A 19,789-nucleotide genomic window follows, 5' to 3' on the forward strand; every position below is an offset into this window, starting at 1 on the left:
CAGACCTGGGGACACCCCCAGGGCTGCCCTGCTGCGGGTGGCACGGACAGACATTGTCCTGCTGAGCCTGTCCCCATGCAGGACACAGCCCGATCCCCAGCTGGGGATGTTGAACGAGCTCCAGGCTCCGGACTAAACTCCTTCCCCAGCAAACTCCTTGGGACGGCAGAAACGCTCCGCGATTACGCAGCTCCGCCGTATCTGGGTCACTGCTGTGAGTCACGGACACCCGGAGAGTGACTCAACGCTATTAGAGGGGCCGGATCCTGCGGCTGATCCTGCCGGGAGAGGCTCCAGAGCACGGAGGAAGGGAAGGATGGACGGACATCCCCTCCAGACACCCCCCAGCAGGCAGCGGCCGGACGGGTCCGGGGCAGGAAAGGGTTAAAGCGCAGCACCCGTCCTGCTCTTCAGCCCTTTCCAGCCCTTCCCAGCCGAGTCTGGAGCTTCCCCACATGGATTTGGCAGGAGGAGCTCCACACCCAGCTGCCAAAGGAGGCCGAGGTCCCAAAAGCTCGGTCCCTGTCCCCGGTGTCACCCACCCCAGGGAGCGACACACAAGCCGGGTTTGGCCACATGGAACGCGCTGAGCGCATCCTCGAGGAATTCCTGGAAGGACAGACAGACACCACAGCCCTGGAAGGACAGACAGACACCACAGCCCTGAGGGCTGGGAAAGCAAAGCCACCACAGACCTGCCCTGCAGGAGCCACAGCAGCACCTGAGATGTCCCTCCTGTCGTGTCCCACCCCAGCCCCGCAGGATGCTCAGCAGACAGACGGACAGACAGACACACAGCAGCCGCTTCCCAGCCTGGCCCCGGGAATCCCAACCCAAAAAACGGCGGGGGAAGAAAAGCAGAGGAGGGAAACCACAAGAGAAGCCCCGCTCAGCCCTTCCCGGGGCACTGACGCAATGGAGTCCCTTTTTTCCAGCCCTTTTCCAGCCCCAAGGGATGGAGAAGGCTCTGCCAGCCCCTCCTGCCCGTGTCAGGCGGGATGAAGGCTCTGAGGCCGGAGTCCTCCTCCCTACGGCACGGCCAGTGGGCCCCGGGCACTCGCCCATTTCCTGGGGAGCTGCCCAGCCATCCTTTTCCCTAAGTATTAATTAGTCCTTGCATTGCTCACTCGGAACAGAAATAGCTGCAGCATGACGGCGAGCATGAGTTTTCCTTGGAAAAGCTTATTTTACTCCAAAGCTTTTCCTCCCCAGCCAGCCCTGTTGGCGGGGTGGGGGAAGGACAGACAGCCTGGCATCCCTCCCCACGGACAGCCCTGAATTTCCAGCGCAGCGCAGCAAACTCCGGTCGTGGCATTTATTCACACACTTGTGGCTCTCGCAGCCAGAGGGGCTTTTCCAGCCCGAGCCAGCGATTCCAGCCTGACGTGAAGCTTATGGGGAGAAGCCAAGCGAGCGAGACTCCCCCGGGGAAGGGCTCCGGCAGCTCCGTGCCCCGCTCCCCGCACGCCTCTCGCTTCCATCCACCGCCAGGAAAACCGGGACAAGGAGGAGATGAAGGCGCCCATCCTCTACCTCGCCGGGTGCCGAGCGCTTCCAGGTGCTCCCGACGGCGGCAGAGCTCGGAGTGAACCCTCCCACCGTAATGAGTTGATTTTATTAGTTTGCGAGCGCATCGAGAACTCATTATCAGGGTAAACATCAGCTCACTCCAGCGAGCACGGCAGCGCCGCAGCTGCGGCCGCGCCCCGGGACAGCCCGCGGGGTCCCGGCACCGCCCGGGGGGCCGAGACGGAGGTGCCCACCCTGCCCAAGTCCTCCGTGCCCTCGGTTCGCTTCTCCCTGGCACTGCGGGGCTGCGGGTGCCCGCTGGGGTGGGACAGCCCCGAGCTTCGATCACCCCAACAGCTCCCCTGGGAGATGCTCGGTGCTGGAGCGGCTCTGGAAGCGCCCATCCCACCTCGGGAGCCTGTGCTGGAGCTCGGGAGGGTGGGAAGGTGCCCCTGGGGACAACCAGGGCAGGGACAGCATCGAGTTTCTGCCACCCCAACAGTTCCCCTGGGAGATGCTCGGTGCTGGAAGCGGCTCCGACACCGCCGGCACCCTGTGCTGGAGCACGGGAGGGTCGAAAGGTGCCCCCGGGCACAGCCAGGGCAGGGCTGTGGTGGGACACAGCGGGGCACAGCGGGAGCATTGTCCGGCTCGGCAGGACGCGCTCGCTCGCTGTGGCAGCAGCAGCTAATCCCATTTCATCCCCCGGCACGGCCATCAGCTGTTTTTCAGGCATGCAGGGAGGCGGGGTGCTGAAAGCAGAGCTATTGTGTCCTCCGGTCCCAGCCCCCTCCATCCGTCCATCCATCCATCCATCCATCCATCCATCCATCCATCCATCCATCCCTCCCCATGTGGGCCCAGCTGGCATCGTCCCCCATCCTGCTCCATGCCCAGCCAGCCCTTCACGCACTGCCAGCCCTATGCAGGACCTATCACCGAGCTCTGAGCCTGACCCCCGATAAACCCAGGCAGGGAGGAAGAGGAGGATGAGGAGGGGAAGCATCGAGCGTCCCACCCTGCAGAGACCCCTGGGCTCACCCTCAGTTCCTCCCTGCAGGGGGACACAGCTCCTGGAAGGAACACAGATGTCCCCACAAACCCCCGGCACTGCCCAGATTCCAGGCCAAGAGCTGGGACGTGCTGGGGGTGGCCCTGCAGGATGGGGACACGGGGACAGGTGGCCCAGGCCATCCTGGGAAGAACTCTGTCCCTGCAGCCAGGAGCAGGGAGCACAGCGTCCCCAGCCGCACTCTCACCCTGGGGAAATGGGAAAAGGGGCTCCAAACCCAGCATTTCTCTTCACCAAGCTAAAGGAGTCCCACCCCTGGGGGTCCTCACCTCACGGCCACCCCTGACAGCAAAATCGTGTCCCGTTACATGTCCCTGTGTCACACAAGGCACACTGCTCCAAGCTACAGCAGGACCCGGCCAGGCCCCCAACCCCTCCCAGCTTTGTGCACCCCAATGTCCCAGAGAAACCCCTCCAGGGCCCACAGAAGGATCCCCATCCATCCCTCTCCCTGCCCGGGCAGAGGCACGGGGCTGGGAGGGCTCAAGGTTACAGCCGAGGGCTGGCAGGCTGTGGGCTCACCCAGCAGTGCAGAAAGCAATTAGCTACCAGGGCTAAAATTAGCTCAGCGGCTTCTTCTGCTAATGGCCAAAGTCATCGAGGCTTCCCTGCACCCGGGGCTTCCTCACGGGCCGGGAGGGAGGGACGGGAGCCACAGGAGCAGCTCTCGTGCGCCAGGGTGCCCTTCCTGCTGTCCCCAGTGCCACCAGGCAGCAGGACAGCAGCCAGCCCCATTGTCCCCACCAACACCCCTGCCCCGTGCCTCAGTTTCCCTGCACCCCCCAGGCTGGAGGGAAGCTCCTGGAATGTCAGGGTGGGTAATGGGGACAGTGAGGGCTGGCAGGGAGGGAGGGACAGGGGAGCCCAGCATTCCTGGGATGGCCCCCGTGCCATGCCCGCGGCCAGCCGGGATGCCCAGCTGCTGGCACGCAGCAGCAGCTGCTCCTGGGGCCTTCAGAGCGTCATGGAATGGCTTGGACAGGGCTGAAAGCTCCTCTTGTCCCACCCCTGCCATGGGCAGGGACACCTTGAGGTTCCTCCGTGCCCTGTCCAACCCCATCTTTGTCCCCTTGCCCAGCCCGTGGTGGTGACACTGATCCACACGGGGAGGCGACACCCCGGAGCATCCCCAGTGTTCTGCTCAAACCAGAGCCCCCAGCCCCAAATCTCCGTTCCTGGGGGCCCCATCGGAGCAGAGAGACAAAGGGGGCCGGGGAGGACCAGCTGCAGCCCGGGAATGTCCCCTGCCCTCGGCCCCCGCTCGCAGGGATCAGGTTTCCCAGTTCCCAGGCAACCCGAGCCCGGCATGGCTGTCCAGGCAGGCATTCCTGCACCCCCGGGGCTGGGGGGGGCTGGGGGCGACGCGAGGGTGGGGCGGGGGCCGCCAAGGGGGCACGGCCTGCCCGGGGCACAGGCAGGTGCTGGGAGTGGGGCTGGGGAGAGGGGCTGCAAGGTGAGGCAGGGCACAGCCCCAAAACTGGGGAATGCATCCCCAAAACTGGGGAATTTACCCCCAAAATTGGGAAATGCATCCCCAAAATTGGGAAAAGCACCCCAAAAGCTGGGAAATGCACCCCCAAAACTGGGAAATGCAATCCCAAAATTGGGAAATGCAATCCCAACACTAGGAAATGCGCCCCCAAAGCTGGGAAATGCAGCCCCAAAGCTGGGAAATGCGTCCCCAAAGCTGGGAAATGCGTCCCCAAAGCTGGGAAATGCACCCCCAAAACTGGGAAATGCAGCCCCAAAGCTGGGAAATGCACCCCCAAAACTGGGAAATGCAGCCCCAAAGCTGGGAAATGCAACCCCAAGAACTGGTCCCCAAACGCACGGAGGGTGCTGAGGGCAATGCCCACGCCAGTGGCATCACCAGCATGCCCAGGGTGTGAGACATGCCAAGGGGAGTGTCAGGGACGCCAAGGGGGGCAGGAAGGATGCCAAGGGGGTGTGAGGGATGCCAAGGGGGCTATGAGGGATGCCAAGAAGGGTGGAAGGGATGCCAAGGGGGTGTAAGGGATGCCAAGCGGGGCTATGAGGGATGCCAAGGGGGATGTGTGAGGGATGCCAAGCATGGCCAGCACAGCAGGGAGCTGCTCCAGCACATTCCTGCCTGCTGGCCAGGCAGTGATAGGAACACATCCTGAGGCTGGATCCACCCCCGTGGATGGGGGAACCCAAACTCAGAGCAGCAGCCGTGGGGATGAGGGTGGTCCCTGGCACCACCACCACACCTGAATGGTCCTGGCACCATGTTCTTTCCAGCAGCTCCGTGCCATGCTCCACTGCACTGGCACAGCAGCTCCCAGGGCACCCCAATGCCCCAGTGCCCCCGACCCTGAGCCATCCCAGCCCCTCAGGGCTCCTGGATCCCCTTGGCTGCTCTGGACGCCCAAGGCCCAGTGCCAGGAGGAGCCACCAGCCCTGGCACAGCCGCGGGCACGGCGGGGGCTCAGCTCTCCCTTCGTTAGCACAATCACATCACCACTGACAGCAGCAGATTTCTGCCCGCCCGTTTCTCACCCAGCCACACGCCAGCCACTCGTTAATGAGCTTGGGGCAATAACGAGGGCTCAGAGGGGAGGGCAGCCCCCACCACCCACCCACCCGGCACCCAGCGGGTTCTGCTCCCACACGGCGCTGCCCCACGGGGCCGTTTCACCCCAAGCACTGCCTGTGCTGCTGCTGCTGCAACCAGCACATCCCAAACCAGTTTGTGTAGGGCCTACAGGGATGAGAGCGTGGCTGGAGCTCATCCCCAGGCAGGAACCAGCCACTGGGGGACAGGGACACGGCTGGCGGAGTGGCAGAGGCAGGGTCACCCCTCTTGCAGCCTCCCTCCTCGCGGTTTAATTATCGGCGCTTTCCCAGGTGCTCCAGCAGCCAAGGATCCGCCTGCTCCCTCCTTGCCGCTCTCCTGGAGCTCCTGCTGAGCGGAAATGCCACCGCAGCGCTGTCCCCGTCACCGAGGGACGAGCAGCACTTGACGTTGTCACTCACCCGGGGCAGGAGCTGCTCAGCCACCGCCGGCTCTCCCTGCCCACCAGCGGAGGTGGGTGCGAGCTCCCATTTCCATGCCAGCCCTCATCCTGCCTGTTCTGCCCCTCAGCTGGCACCCCAAAGCTTTGGGGACAGCGCAGTGACAGCACAGTGACACAGCCTGCCCGGGACAGGAGCGTATCCCCCTCCCTCACGGTGATCAGGTCATCAAAATTTCATCATCGCCGTGCTCAGGCACTAATGGCTTCCCAAGCAGCATCAAATTTTAATCTCCCTTCCCTTCCTCTCCCCTAAAAGCCACTCTGCTTCCCGAGAGCCGGTGCCTCGCGCGAGGCCACCGGCGAACGTGGCAGGGCTGGCAGGGACAGCAGAGCCAGGGCCATCCCCTCCTGCCCTGCTGCCACCAGCACAGAGGAACCAGCAGCAGTTCCTCTGTGAATATCAGTATTACATCCCCAGCAAGGGCAGGGCTCGTCCTTGCCCCCCTCCTGCCCAGCCCCGTGCGTGCAGACGTGCCCAGGCTCCACGCACGGGGACAGAAGATGCTGGAACTCCCCTGCTGCCACCTCTAATAAGCCTCTTTGGTGGAAGCTGCCCACGGCAGGCCCCTGCCCCAAATCCCGTCTGGAACCTTAAGCTGCCCAAATCCCTCCTGGGACTGGCCACGGCCTCTTCAATCCCATTAGAGGCGCTGTGCCCACACAGGGGGTCCCAGGCTGTGCCCCCAGCACTGGCTGTGGGGAAACTGCATCTCACAAAGAGTGAGCAGCAAAGGGCTGGGGACCCCCAGGCTCCCCCCAGCTCTTGGGGATCCCTTCATTGCCCTGTTCATCAGCCCAAGGGGTGATGGTGGGGTGCCCCCAGGCCTGGCTCAGCCCCCAGGCCCAGCACAGGTCGCACTGCGACAGCTCCAGCCCGGGCAGCGCTGCCGGCTGAGCCTTCCCCCAGCTCCGCATTGGGCTCCGGGTAATTAGCGCCAGGCCCCTAATCAATAAGTTATTTTTTGCCACGGGTAATTAATAATTACACAGCGCAGACGGGCTGTAATTAAACTTCCCTCCTGTCTCTCACGGGCACCAAGGGGCCTGTTTTAAGCAAGCACAGGTATGGAAGTGCCTCACCCCGTGCCCGGGCAGCCCCTGTGCCCCGGCCGGGGAGCTCTCGCTCCGTCGCCTCCTCCTTCCCTCCCCGATTGATCCCGTTTTCCTCGGCTGCCAAAATCGATAGACCTGGCACAAAGCTCTGCCAGCCCTGCCTGCCCCACCGCAGGGGGACAAAGCAGAGCCTGGAGGATCCCCGTGCCAGGCTGTTCCCACCTCCATGCCAGGGAGAGCGCCAGCACCCCACGGGCACGGCCGGTGGGAGGTGACCCTGCTGGCGTGTCCCCAGTGCCACCCGCGGCAGGGCACGTGCCAGGCTTTGGGAATGATCCCTCCAGCACGCCCAGCTCGCTGGTGGCCGCTGCCACGCCGGGCACAATGTCACAGCGCCCGCGAGGACGTGACACGCGCCGCAGAGAGCCAGAGCCGCAAAGCTCGGCTCCAGCGCCAGGAAAGCGGAGAGAAACCCCTTCCCCACCTCTCCGGAGCACATCTCCCACCCCACAGCCCCTCGGATAAACGGGAGGAGGTTGGGCGACCCCAGGAGCCCGTCCCGAGGGCAGGCAACAAACGGATCGCAGGGGACTCGGCAGCCGGAGCCGCCAGGCAGGAGAAGAGAAACTCGGCAAGGGAGTGAATCAATCAAAGAGACCTTCAGAGCTCCCCACACAGGGCCTGCCCGGATAATATACTGCCGCTTTAGATGTTATGTTCTGAACTTAATTACTGAGAAATTATAGCAGCGCTGGGGGAGGCTCAGGGGGAGCGGGAGCACGGCAGCGCTCAGGGACTCCTGGCTCCACTTGCTGCCACAAACAAGGGCAAGAAATGTCGTGGGTGAGGACCCCCGGCGCTGCGCTCAGCCGTGCCCCCCCATTTCCCGTCTGGATCTGCTCAGCCCAGGCGCAGGGACGGAGGCAGCCACGCCGCAGCCCTGCCAGCCGGGATCCTGCTCTCTGGGCCCGCAGGGAAGGGGAGCACAGGGTCCCCCCGGCCCCTCTGAACCCCAGCTGCACCCCGAAGGGCCACAAACTGATTTTATATCCCTGCGGGCTAGCGGAGCAGCTGAAAGCAGCCTGTGCTGTGCCCGAGCCCAAAGGAGAGCAGCAGAGAGGAGCTCACCCTGCCCTGCAGCCCCCATGGGTTGTTGGGGTGCAGTGGGAGCCCCAGGCAGCCACAGGGGCTCGGGGGTGCAGAACCCCCCAGTCCCTGGCAGTTCGTACCAGCGGCTGGAAGCCACCAGGACCAACACCAGGGTATGAGCGGCTCCCTGGGAACCCCCCCAGACTCGCACCCCGGGGTTTGTGCTACATCGGGGGTGCCCTTGGGGCAGGGTGGGGGGTATGGGCGATGCTCACCCCTCGGGTTGTTCACTCTCCCGGAGGTGATCCGGCACAGACTCTCCCTCATGCTCAGAGCAACACGTTCCCCCCATGCCCAGCCTGAGGGCAGTTTTGGGAAGGGGGAGGCAGAGCAGAGCCATGCTGCTCGTCCCCCTGAGCCACCGCGGTCACCGCGCTGCACCCGGCACCGGCGGGCCCCGAGTGCTGGCTCCGGGGAGGCTTCGCGAATATCACGGATGCCGCTCTTCCCCCGGTAGGAGCTCCGGAGCCGCCTCGCTCCCATCCCCCGGCTGGCGCACCGATCTCCCAGCCCGGGGCGGCGATAGGCTCGGTTGAGGGGTGCAGCGCGGGGTCTCCCCATCTCCCGCCGCCCCCCGCATCCCCTTACCTTGGGCGCCGGCTCCCGGGGGGCCGGGCAGGGCGAGCACGGCGAAGCAGAGCAGCCCCCAGCTCCGGAGCCGGGCCATGGCTCTGCCGAGACAAGCTGGGGGGGTTGCGGGGGGAGAACTTCCCCGACTTTATAATCCGGGCGGCTCCGGCGCAGGGATCCCCGCAGCAGCGCCGCTCAGGGGGAGGCGAAGGCGCCGGGGCGAAGGGCTCCTCGTGGGGCTGGGGGCGGTCCGCAGGCAGCTCCCCACCATCGGCGGCTTCCCCAGGGACGTGCGGAGCCGGGACCACCAAATCCGGAGCGGAGCCGGCAGCCGAGCCCCTCCCCGAGCGCTGCGCCCCGCGTCAGGGAAGGGGACGGGAAGCGCAGGGCGCCGCGCCCCCGGCCCCTCCTGCCCGCCCGGGCTCCATGGGGGCCGGCTCCCCAACGCTCCGGGGCCGAGCGAAAAGTTTGGGGGCGGGGGGCGGCCCCTCCCCAGCGCTCAGCTCTTGCCGAGGGACATCCCCTCCTAGGCGGCTCCGGGCGGCAGAGAGAGGATCCGTCCCCGGCGGGCAGCGGGGGAAAGTGCGGCGGCGGCGGGCGGCGGCGCGGGGTCCCGCTCGGAGCCGCTGGCGGCGCGCGGCTGGCGGGCTGGCGGCGCCGCGCCGATCCCTCTCGGCGCTCCGGCCGCTGCTGCTGCTCCTCCTGCGCTGTGCGGCGGCGGAGTGAGCGGCGGCGGCGGGGCTCGGCGGAGCCGGGGGCAGCCCGAGCCGGGGAGGCGGGGAGACGGCGCGGCCCCGAGCGCTACCCAGCGGCCGCGGAGGGAGCGGGCGCGTCCCCACCGGCCGCCCCCGGTTCGTGAGGAGCGGGCGGGTCCCCCCCCCCCGCTCTCCCGGTGCCCCCGCTGTGGGAGCAGCGGCTTCTGTCTGCAGCTCCCACCCTAACCCGCCCCTCGCTGCCCCAGTCCCTCCGACAGCGCTCAGAGAATCAGCACTCGACCCCTGCGAAGGGGACACAGCACATCCCTCAGGTAGCTCTAAGGCAGAACTTAATGACACAGGATTACCAAAATCAAGCCCCAAAACAAGCCCCAAAAAAGCCAACAAAACCTTTAACCCCAGAGATGACCCAGCAGCACCTCCCTGCCAACACACCACCTCGTCAGGCCTGATCCCGCAATTCCTCAAGCCCAGAGCTCCCAACAGGATCACACATCCTTCAAAGATGTCTGTGCTTTCTGCTAGCACAGTGCCTTGCATTAGGTGGGGGAAAGCAGCTCAGTCACGGCTGCTACTGAGCATTAACACCCAAGGACCTGCACCATCTGCACAGGAGGAAATATCCATCCGGAATTCTGGATCAGCCTCCTGAGCGCACACACGGCCCCTCTGAGCCAAGGGACCTGCGAGGATCAGGGTGAAACGAAAGCATGAGCAGATTAGCCCGGAGGCAGCCCCGGCAGCGCCGGGTCACACCAGGGCAGGGACGGAGGGAACGCTCTCCCACAGGCACTGACAGAACTGCGTGTGCCGTCCCCGGTGTGCATTTCCCCTGCAATGGATGGAACCCTCACGTGGAAATCCTGCTCAGCCCTTGGGGGGGACAACGCCTGCGAGCACGTTGCGTATTTGGAGAGCTACTGCCAAATTTCCCATCGACCTCTCGAAGAGAGACTGAACAATAACCCGGCTCTTGCCCACCCCGGCATTAATCAGCTCCGTGGCTGGCATTCTCAGCCGAGATGACGGGATCAATGTGCTGTGGGAGGCAGCAATCCTGGCTCGCCCCTCAGGGAGGTGTTTCCCGATGCTGGAGGGAGCACAGGGAGAGGCTGCCTTGCCAGGGCTGAGCTCAGCCCCCATCGGGGTTCAGCCCCGTTCCCCAGGCACCCCCACACACGCTGCAGCCACAATAACACCCAGCACGCTCCCAGGCCCCTGCAGGATCGGGGCTTTGTTCCATGAAGAGCAGGAATTCCTGTCTCCAGGGCCATAAATCCGGCTCTGACCCTGGTGCCAGCGCTGATTTATGGTTATTACCATTCATCTTGCTGAGCTGTGAGTGGTTTATTACCCGCTTGCACAGGTACCTGGTTCCCCACGGTCACCCAGCCTGATTGAGTCTGGATCTCACATCAGCGCCCCACCAGAGCACATCCCTCCCCTCCCTGTCCCGCTCTGTGCCAGCTCTCCTCTGCCCAAAGCCCTCCGAGCAGGAGCAAGTTCCAGCAGGTAACGCCACACCTGTACCTGTCTCCAGGAGCGTGTGGAGGAGCCCGGAGCTGCTGGCACATCGCAGGGATCACAGAGGGCAGGGTTGGCCCCGCAGTGCCACCCACCCGTGTCCCTGAGGATGATGCCCAGGTGTCCCCCCCGTGCTCTGGGTCACCCCTGCCCCACACAGGGCGTTCCTCCATCTCCCACGAGTTTTGTCCCCCTCCTCCCCCAGCGTTTCAGAGAATCCCAACTTATCCTACAATTTGGGGCAGCACCGCTCGTAATTACACCGGGAATCGCGACAGCGCATCCCCACAGACCACCGTGAGCCGCATCACAGGACTCCTGCCTCTCCAAGGCTCCTCTAAAAGGGGTTTTTGAGCTCCTCCATCACCGCTGAGCCCTGCCCGGGGGTCTCCAGCCCGCCCCGGCGGCTCTGCAGCCCCGAGCTGCGGTCGGAGCCCGGCCAAGGCGGGGCCGGTCCCGGGGCCGCGGGCAGCAGGAGCCCGCCCGGGGCTATTTGCGGATGCGAACGCTGTTATTTTGCCTCCTGCTCGAAGAGGGCGCATCAAAGTCAAAACCCAAAATACGGCGCTGGGCTTGAATTAAAAAAAAAAAAAAAACTCTTGTCTGAAACCAAGGCAAGTTCCAAAAAAAGATCAAGGCTTTGTTTGAAATGGGAAAAAGTCTTTGCCGGGCTGTCAGGAGCTTTGGGGACCGTCAGCACTATCCAGAGGCTGCAGGACAACAGCCAAGAGCTCCGGCTGTGCTCAGCATCCCTCGCTGGCTCCCGCAGCATCCCCGGAGCGGAGCAGCAGCCGGGGAAGGGCGGGGAGAGGTCGGGAGCGCTGCCTGTGAGTGAGCGAGAGGCTCCAGGAGCTCAGTCCTTCTCGGCTATCAAAGGGCACAGGAGATGGATGGAGGCACGGGCTGTCAGCACCGGCGCAGGAAGAGAAATTGGATGCGGGAGGCTGGGCAGCCTCGCGGGCTGCGGGGTAACGAGCTCCCGCAGGCAGGAGGAGAAGCCAGAGCCGTCCAGACCAACAATAACGCGCAGGTTTCTAACAGGGAGGATAACCCCGGCTGCAGCAAGGCTCCCTGACACCTTCTCGGGTTTGTAATTAAGATTGAAAGGGGCTTTTTTCTCCAGCTCTGCTGGAAGAGTCAACCCGGGGTAGCGCTGCAGGCCAGAGCGGCCCCTGCAATCGTTTAATGCTCACTTCAAACCTGGGCTTAGCACAGGTCCCTTCTCCCCAGAGCTGCAGCCTGGGGTGAGTCACAGCCACCTCATCACTCCCTGGGCCCTCAGGGCCCTCCCCAGCCCTGCAAGGCCACACACCGGCAAATATCCCAATTTTGGCAGGGCTGAAGCTGCCTCTCCTTGAAGGGCATCAATCAGGGCTCCACTCTGCCCTCAGGTGCTGTGCAAGGAGCCGCCAAAGCGGCTCAGAACAGAAACATCTTCAATCTTTGATGAGTTAAAGAAGCACCGAGGATGGGAGCAGGGCCCTCTCGCTCCTGCCAGGGCTGCTCCCCATCCCAGCCCCGGGGCTGTCTCCCAGCATCAGCTGCTCGGGGCATCTCAGCCCAATTAAACCTTCCTCCGAGGTGCTGAGGGGGCTCTGAGGTGGCAGAGAGCAGAGCAGCATCTCCAGCCCTGGGGCAGGACTCCCACGGCTGGGCAGGAGCTGGCTCTGTCCTTGGGGAGATTTGGGAACGAGCCACCAAGGGGGTCAGGGTGACCTGGCTGTGGCTGCCACCCCTCTGCGCCCATCAGATGGGCCCAAGTAACCCACAATCCACTGGAATGGAGGGGTTAAGGGTCCCACCATCCCCCAGGGGGGTGTGGGGATCATGGGACCCCCACCCAGCCCAACCAGCCCTGGTTCCCCTTCAGACACGAGGGTTTGGCACCACCAGGGCTCCCAAACCCACCCTGGTGCTGGCACTGAGGTTCCTTCTGCTCTGAACCCTCCAACTGAACACCCCATCACAGCATTGAGAGTCCTTCTGCCCTGAACCCCTCTAATTGAGCACCCCAGGACAGCATTGAGGCTCCTTCTCTGAGCCCCCCTAATTGAGCACCCCAGGACAGCCCCTCAGCCCCAGCCACACAAACCGCTCCTCCACTGCCCTTCAAATCCAAGTTTTCCTTTTCCTACGGGCTGGAAAGGGTCGGGAGAAGCCCCAGGATGGGGAAAAGCTGGCTCCACTCAGCAGCAGGAGGGCAGAGGTGCAGCCCCCACTGCAGCGCTGACCCCACACTCCAGGACCACCGGCACAGAGACACTCAGCGAGCAGCAGCAGCCCCCACAGCAGCCCAGAGCTCGGGGCTGGGTTTTTAAATCAGGAGATTAAAAATTTAAACGAAGGCTCCGGCTCATTTTAACATCATTTCTTAACATTTAAAGGGCACCTCCGGAGCGTTCCTCCTCGGGAGCAGCAGCTGGGGAGCAGCCAGGTTTGCTGGGGGCTGCGTCCGAGGCTCGCACTTCATCTCATGCTCCAGAAACTGAGGGGTCTGAGGCACTCGCTGCTGACCCCCCTCAGCAGCCAGGGCCAGGCTGGGGGTGCCAGAGCCCCCCAAACCCTCTCCCCTCAGCCAGAGCGCCTGTAGTGACCCCATCCCTGATTCCCACACCCAAAGCTCACAGAAGCGGGGGGTTTGGAAAATACAGACCCAAAAAGGCTTGGAGGGGACGCCAGATCAGTTTTTAGGGGATGTCATGTGTGGTCTCACTCTCCCAGCACCCCTGGCCTTGCCATCACCACCTGAAGTACCCACACACCTGTGGGTGCCCACAGCAGCCCTGGGCTCGTTTCACACCCCATAATTTGGGGTTCCTGCCAGCAGAACCCTACAAAAGCAACAGAACCCAAACCCCACCTTACCAGTCCCCAATGGGCATCATTCACGGCTCATCCCTCCTGGAAAGGAGCAGCTCCAGCATTGCCTGGCACAGGGTGGGCACCCCAGGGCAGCTGCACTGAGCCCACAGCCCCACTCTGCTCTGCACTGGGGCTCGAGATTGAAGCTGAAAATCCTCCAGGTGTGTTGAGGGAGATTTAACCCAGCTGAAACTCCTCCAGGTGCGCTTAGGGAGGAGATTTAATCCAGAGCAGCTGAAATTCTCCAGGTGTGCTCAGGGAGGAGATTTAATCCAGAGCAGCTGAACACCCTCCAGGTGTGCTCAGGGAGGAGATTTAACCCACCTGCAGCTGAGGCTCCTCCAGGTGTGCTCAGGGAGATTTAACCCAGCTGAAACTCCTCCAGGTGGGCTCAGTGAGGAGATGTAACCCAGAGCAGCTGAAACTCCTCCAGGTGTGTTCAAGGAGGAGATTTAACCCAGCTGAAACTCCTCCAGGTGTGCTCAGGGAGATTTAACCCACCTGCAGCTCCTCCAGGTGGGCTCAGTGAGGACATGTAACCCAGAGCAGCTGAAACTCCTCCAGGTGTGTTCAAGGAGGAGATTTAACCCAGCTGAAACTCCTCCAGGTGTGTTCAAGGAGGAGATTTAATCCAGTTGAAATCCTCCAGGTGTGCTCAGGGAGGAGATTTAACCCACCTGCAGCTGAAGCTCCCCCAGGTGTGTTCAGGGGTTCCTGGGCCCCCAGCCTGCAGCTTCCCAACTCCCTCCTCTGCTGCTGAGGGAAGGGGGGAGCCCTGTCCCTGACAGGATCCTGCCTGGGGGCTGCAGCCCTGCCTGCAGGTGATAAATAATGAGTGAAAATCGGGGAAATAGTAAATAATATATTTACAAGCCTGCATAATGGATGACGCCGAGCTCAGGCTGCAGTGAGAGATCCCTGCATGGCAGAGGGATGAGGACACGATGAGGGGGACACGTGGCTGTGGCAGGCTCCCCAAGCCTGTCCCCCCATAAAAATCAGCCTTTCCCTTCCCCAGTTGATCTCCCACAAAGCCCCAGGGGCCTTTTAGGGAGATGTAATTACTAGCTCCTCAATCAATCCCGTCAGCAGCAGCCAAACCTCAAAGTGAATTATCCCATAATTGGGTTGGGACGGGGCTGTGGGGGCACTGGGCAGGAGGGGAAGGGAGGGGAGGGTCCCAGCCCCTCCCCACACCCAGCCCACCCATCTTGCTCCATTTGCCATCCCACCCAGCTCTTCTCTGCTCCCCTCAGGCTCTGGGTATTCCTGGGGTCACCCCATCCCAAACATCGCCCTGTGTTACCCCAGGGAGTGTGGAGACGCTCAGGAAATGGATTCTGGCCGGCTCCCACCGAGGAATTCTGCTTGCAAGGGGCCCTGGGTGGGATTTGCTGTCCCTGGTCGCCCCTGAGAGCTGCTGGCTCATTAAGCATTGGAGGAGGACGAGGTTTGGGCTGGGGGTGAAGGGGCAGCTCCGAGCCCTGGCCCTGCTCTCCCAGCACATTCCATCCCTCAACAAACATCCCTGTGGGATCCAGGGGGAAATACTGACAGCTGGAGCAAATCCCCAGCACAGCCCCACAGACAGGACTTGGGGGAACCACGCTGGTGCCTCAGTTTCCCTGGATGAGCTCCAGCCTGGCCATACCGTGGGTGAGATGGGCACAGGGATGACACAGAGCCCTTCCCAACCGGTTGGTGCCACCACCTTGCTGGGAGGGAGGCTGGGAAAGATCCATCTCGCTGCCCTCTGGATGAAACAGCTACATTTCAGATAATTCCAGATAGTAAATTTTTTGAGTCCCTATAAGCTAAAATCAATATTGGCACAACTGTGCGTCATTAAAAACTAAATGAACATGACAAAGCCAAACTGCTGCCTATTAAACAAATGAGTTTCTATCCACACAGGCACAGCGGGTTCTGAAATCCTTTATTCTGGGAGCAGAGCTTTTATCCGAGGGGTGGGAAGGGGCGGGAGCAGGGCTGGTGTGTGCCTGCCCTTCCCGGGACACCGGGACACGATGTACCAGAGCTCAGCTACACCGGGACACTCAGACACGCTGTACCGGAGCTCAGCTACACCAGGACATGCTGTACCGGGAGCTCAGCTGTACCGGGACACCGGGACAAACCAGGGGGCTCTGGGGATGTGGAACAAGAGAGGGACAGGAGAGGGAGGGTCCTGTGGCGATGGTGCTCCAGGGATGGCGTAGCAGTGCAGTGGTGACACAATGGTGACACAACGGCAACAAAATGGTGACACAAAGGCGATGAAATGGTGACACAACCTCAATGTCGTGGCAATGCAACAGAATGGTGACGCAATGGGAAAGCAATGGTGACACAATGGTGACACAATGGCAACGAAATGGTAACACAACAGTGACACAACAATGGCAACACAGCAGTGCAACGGTGACAAAATGGGACTTCAAAGGTGGCACAACAGTGACACAATGGTGGTGCAGTGGTGACACAATGACAATGTCGCGGTACCGCCATGGTGACACAATGGCAATGCAACGTTGACGCAACAGTGACACAATGGCACTGCAATGGTGGCACAATGGCAATGAAATGGTGACACAATCTCAATGTCATGGTAATGCAATGGGGACAGGATGGTGACACAATGGCCGTGCAACTGTGACACAACAGTGACACAACAATGGCAACACAGCAGTGCAACAGTCACAAAATGGGACTGCAAAGGTGACACAACAGTGACGCAAGGGGGGTGCATTGGTGACACAACAACAATGTCACAGTAATGCTGTGGTGACACAATGGCAACGCAACGGCGAACAACAGTGACACAACAATGGCAACACAACAGTGCAACACTGACAAAATGGAACTGCAGTGGTGACACAATGGCAGTGCAGTGGTGACACAATGGTGACACAACGGTGACATAATGGCACTGCAATGGTGACACAACAACAATGTCACAGTAATGCTGTGGTGACACAATGACAATGCAACAGTGACACAACAGTGACACAACAGTGGCAACACAACAGTGCAACGGTGACAAAATGGCACTGCAACAGTGGCGCAATGGCAACACAACCTCAATGTCGTGGCAATGCAATGGTGACAGAATGGTGACACAATGGGAATGTAATGGTGACACAACAGTGACGCAACAATGGCAACACAGCAGTGCAACAGTCACAAAATGGGACTGCAATGGTGACACAACAGTGACACAACAATGGCAACACAACAGTGCAATGGTGACACAATGGCATTGCATTGGTGCCACAACGGTGCCACGAAAGGCAGCAGTGTGACAGTGACAGCGCCATGGCAATCCAAGAGCTGCTCCCCACTCCCAGCACTGCCTGACCCTCCTGGAACTGTGGCAGGAACCTGCCCCGAACCTTCCCACCCCAAATCCTGGCAGTCCTGGCCGTGTCCCCTCCCCTCCAGGGACTGGGAGGGCTGACCCTGCCTGTCACCTGTCACATCACTGCTGGGGACACTGCCAGCCGCCCACGGCCTGTCCCCGCACTGCCATCGCCGTGTCCTGATTGTGTCCTGGCTGTCTCCGCGCAGGTTCCCGTGCGAGGAGGGGCTGGCAGGGGGAAGGGGCCGGGGCCGCCGCCTCCCCCCGGCCCCAGCGCCCCCGGCAGCCGCAGCAGAGCCGGGCAGGCCGGGAAAGGTCAGATCGCTGAGCCGTGAGCGCCGGAGGGCGGCTGAGCCGCTCCCACCCGTGCCAAGGGCTCCGGGGGAGCCGGGAAGGGCTCTCTGTCACCTCCATCCGCATCCCCGCAGGCTGTGCCAGGCTCCGTGCCCGCCCATGGCTCCTGGTGGCACTGGTGACCTGCTCCATCCCCCTGCCCTGCCCTCCCTGGGGACATCTACCCATCCTTCCCCCACCAGAACCTTCCTTTCACTGCTTCTCCTCTATTTAACATTTCCAATTTCTTCTCCGTCCTCCTCATCTTTTCCATTATGAGTTCGCATTTCCTTTTTTTAAAGCTTTCTGACATGGAAATATTTTATTTTTGGGAGCTCGGGGAAGGCCTTGTTTGGCACAGGTTCCCTGGACATCCTCTGCTCAGGCCAGTCTGGGGGAGGTGATCCATGGAGGTCCCTTCCAACTGGAAATATTCTGTTCCTTTCCATCCAGAAGTGCTCCATTTCTGGAGTCTGCTTAGGATTTGGGGGAATAAAGGGAAAAATGGGGGGTTGGGGGATTCTGATTGGGATTTGGGTGAGCGGAGCCCCCTGTCCCATTCTCTGGAGGATTCCACGTGGAATTTTGGCTTCCTGGAGCCACCAGCTGCCCATGGTGCAGGGGGCAGGGTGATGGATTGTCCCTCTAGGGACACTGTGGAGCATCCCAGCTCCTGCCTTGGTGGCACTGAGGGCTGTCACTTGTCAGCAGAGTGTGAAGTTCACCTCTGTGACAAAGAAAAGTGTCTGGGAATGGAAAACTGAGGCTTGGGAGGGATTTTTCCAAGGAAAATGCGCAGGACTCAGCCATGGTCTCCATGCCCATCCTGCCTGGTGCTCCAGCAGAGGGATGGATGGCAAGGCGGCTGCATCCCTGATCTGGAATTTCTCCCAGAAGGAGCTGGGGAGAAGCTGCCCCCCCAGGAATGCCAGACACAGGCAGAGGCGTCGATCCCATCCCTACAGAACCGAGGGCTGGGAGCTGCTGGGGGAAGTTTTATGGTGCTCGAATCAATCAGTGGGAATCCCATAAAAGTCAGTGGGTATAAATGGGTTCCTGGGATAGGTTTTGACATCCAATTGTCTTTTCCATTTCAGTTGTCATAAAGCTCTGCACACCCAGATATACAGCCCGAGCCGGGGTGCACACCAGGAAACGCTGATGTGCAGCCACGTGTGCCACAAGCCCCGACACACGTGCACTGAGAAGCTCTGGGCACACTCAGGGAGGAGCCCCAACCCCTCCCGAGGACCCAGGGATCCATTTCCCTGCCGCTACCCACGGCAGGAGCACAGCATGGGTGACAGGGGATCGATCTGTGAGGCTGCTCCGAAAAAAAACCTCATTTAAAGGGAAACTTAGATGAGCAAGCAAGTCGTACATCATCTCCCTGTGAATGGTTTGTCGGGCTCCGGGAGGTGAGAGACAGGGCTGGCTTGGCAGAGGGGGGATGGAGGAGAGCCCTGGTTGTGATCCCATTGCTGAGGCTGAGCACTTGACATGGGGAGACTGAAAGTGGGGTACCCCCCTTCCCCAGCCCCCCACCCTGGAGCTGGAATCACCAGGAGAAGGTGACTCTGCCCTACTGTAGCACTTCCAGATAAAGAATTATGGATCATTTCCTCCTGCCCATCTGGTACGCAGGAAAGGGACGTGCAGGAACAAAACCCCTGGCTCCAGAATCTCCTTTTCCTCCTCCTCCCTCATCTTGGCCTGTTTGGAAAGCAGAGTTAAAGAAGCTGGAAGGGAGGAAGAGGAGGGACGGTGTGGTGCAAAGATCTCACACAGGACCCTTGGAATCTCTGGGGTTCCGCAGTGGAGAGCAGCACCCCTGGGTGCTGTGATGGAATCCTGTCATCCCTGGGGTCCCACACCAGAGTCCTGTTATTCCTGACATCCCAGACTGCAGTGCCATCATCTCTGATGTCCCAGACTGAAGTGCCACCATCTCTGACATCCCAGACTGCAGTGCCATCACCCTTGAGTTCCCCTGCCAGCTGGCACCAGTGCTCCTCAGCCAATAACTCACACCGAGCCTCTGCCTCCGTCCCAAATCCATCTCTCTGGAGAACAGGAACGTGCGGGCCGGGATTTATCCCCTCCCCGGGGCCGGTGGCTCCGTGCAGCAGATGCCACTTTGTGTCACAGCCTGATTTCTCTCCCCTCGATTCGCAGCTCATCATCAGCTCCGGCGGTGACCGCTCCCCTAAATCACCGCCCCTGCTCTCTCTGGCATTGATGCCGCGATTTTTCTCCTCTCCAAAGAGGCTCCCGCTGGCTGCAGCTCCGCGGGGACAGAGGGGCTCCAAGCCGGCCCCAATCCATGGGGCACTGGGGGCTGGAGAAGGGGGTGCCCAGCACGCACACCCCTCACCGAGGCTGCTCCCCGCGTTCTGCTCGGCAGGGAGGGCTCCCAGAGCCGCGGACCAGCCGGGGCTCGTTCCGGGCACAGCTCCCCGGCTTGGCAGCGGCTGCAGCCCCGCGGCCCTGCCAGCCCTGCCTGCCTGGCAAACAGCGGCTTCCTGCTGGCTGCCGGCTGGGCTGGAGCTCCAGAGAGGATCCCAGCTGGGCTGGGAGCTCCAGAGAGGATCCTGGCTGAGAATTC

At 61.8% G+C, this 19,789-nt stretch overlaps 2 protein-coding genes across 2 annotated transcripts in view; both read right to left on the reverse strand.

The window, feature by feature from the left end:
* SDK2 (sidekick cell adhesion molecule 2) overlaps window positions 1-8,915 on the reverse strand; it is a 56,647-nt gene extending 47,732 nt beyond the window's left edge. Inside the window, exon 1 of the mRNA XM_054293172.1 lies at window positions 8,410-8,915. Coding sequence (XP_054149147.1) covers window positions 8,410-8,488 — 79 coding nt within the window. The 5' untranslated portion in view covers window positions 8,489-8,915. The remainder of the gene's footprint in view (window positions 1-8,409) is intronic.
* Window positions 8,916-8,917: 2 nt separating this feature from the next.
* On the reverse strand, window positions 8,918-10,250 carry LOC128948369 (actin nucleation-promoting factor WAS-like). Its single transcript, XM_054293050.1, has 2 exons — window positions 10,089-10,250; window positions 8,918-9,292 (listed from the first exon to the last, which is right to left on the reverse strand). The coding sequence occupies exons 1-2, from the start codon at window positions 10,248-10,250 to the stop codon at window positions 8,918-8,920; spliced, it is 537 nt and encodes a 178-aa protein (XP_054149025.1).
* Window positions 10,251-19,789: the final 9,539 nt, after the last annotated feature.

This window comes from Melozone crissalis, unplaced genomic scaffold, assembly GCF_028551555.1.
Source record: "Melozone crissalis strain CALT ecotype California unplaced genomic scaffold, PUWL_Pcris_2 ptg000129l_1, whole genome shotgun sequence".
Lineage (NCBI taxonomy): Eukaryota > Metazoa > Chordata > Aves > Passeriformes > Passerellidae > Melozone > Melozone crissalis.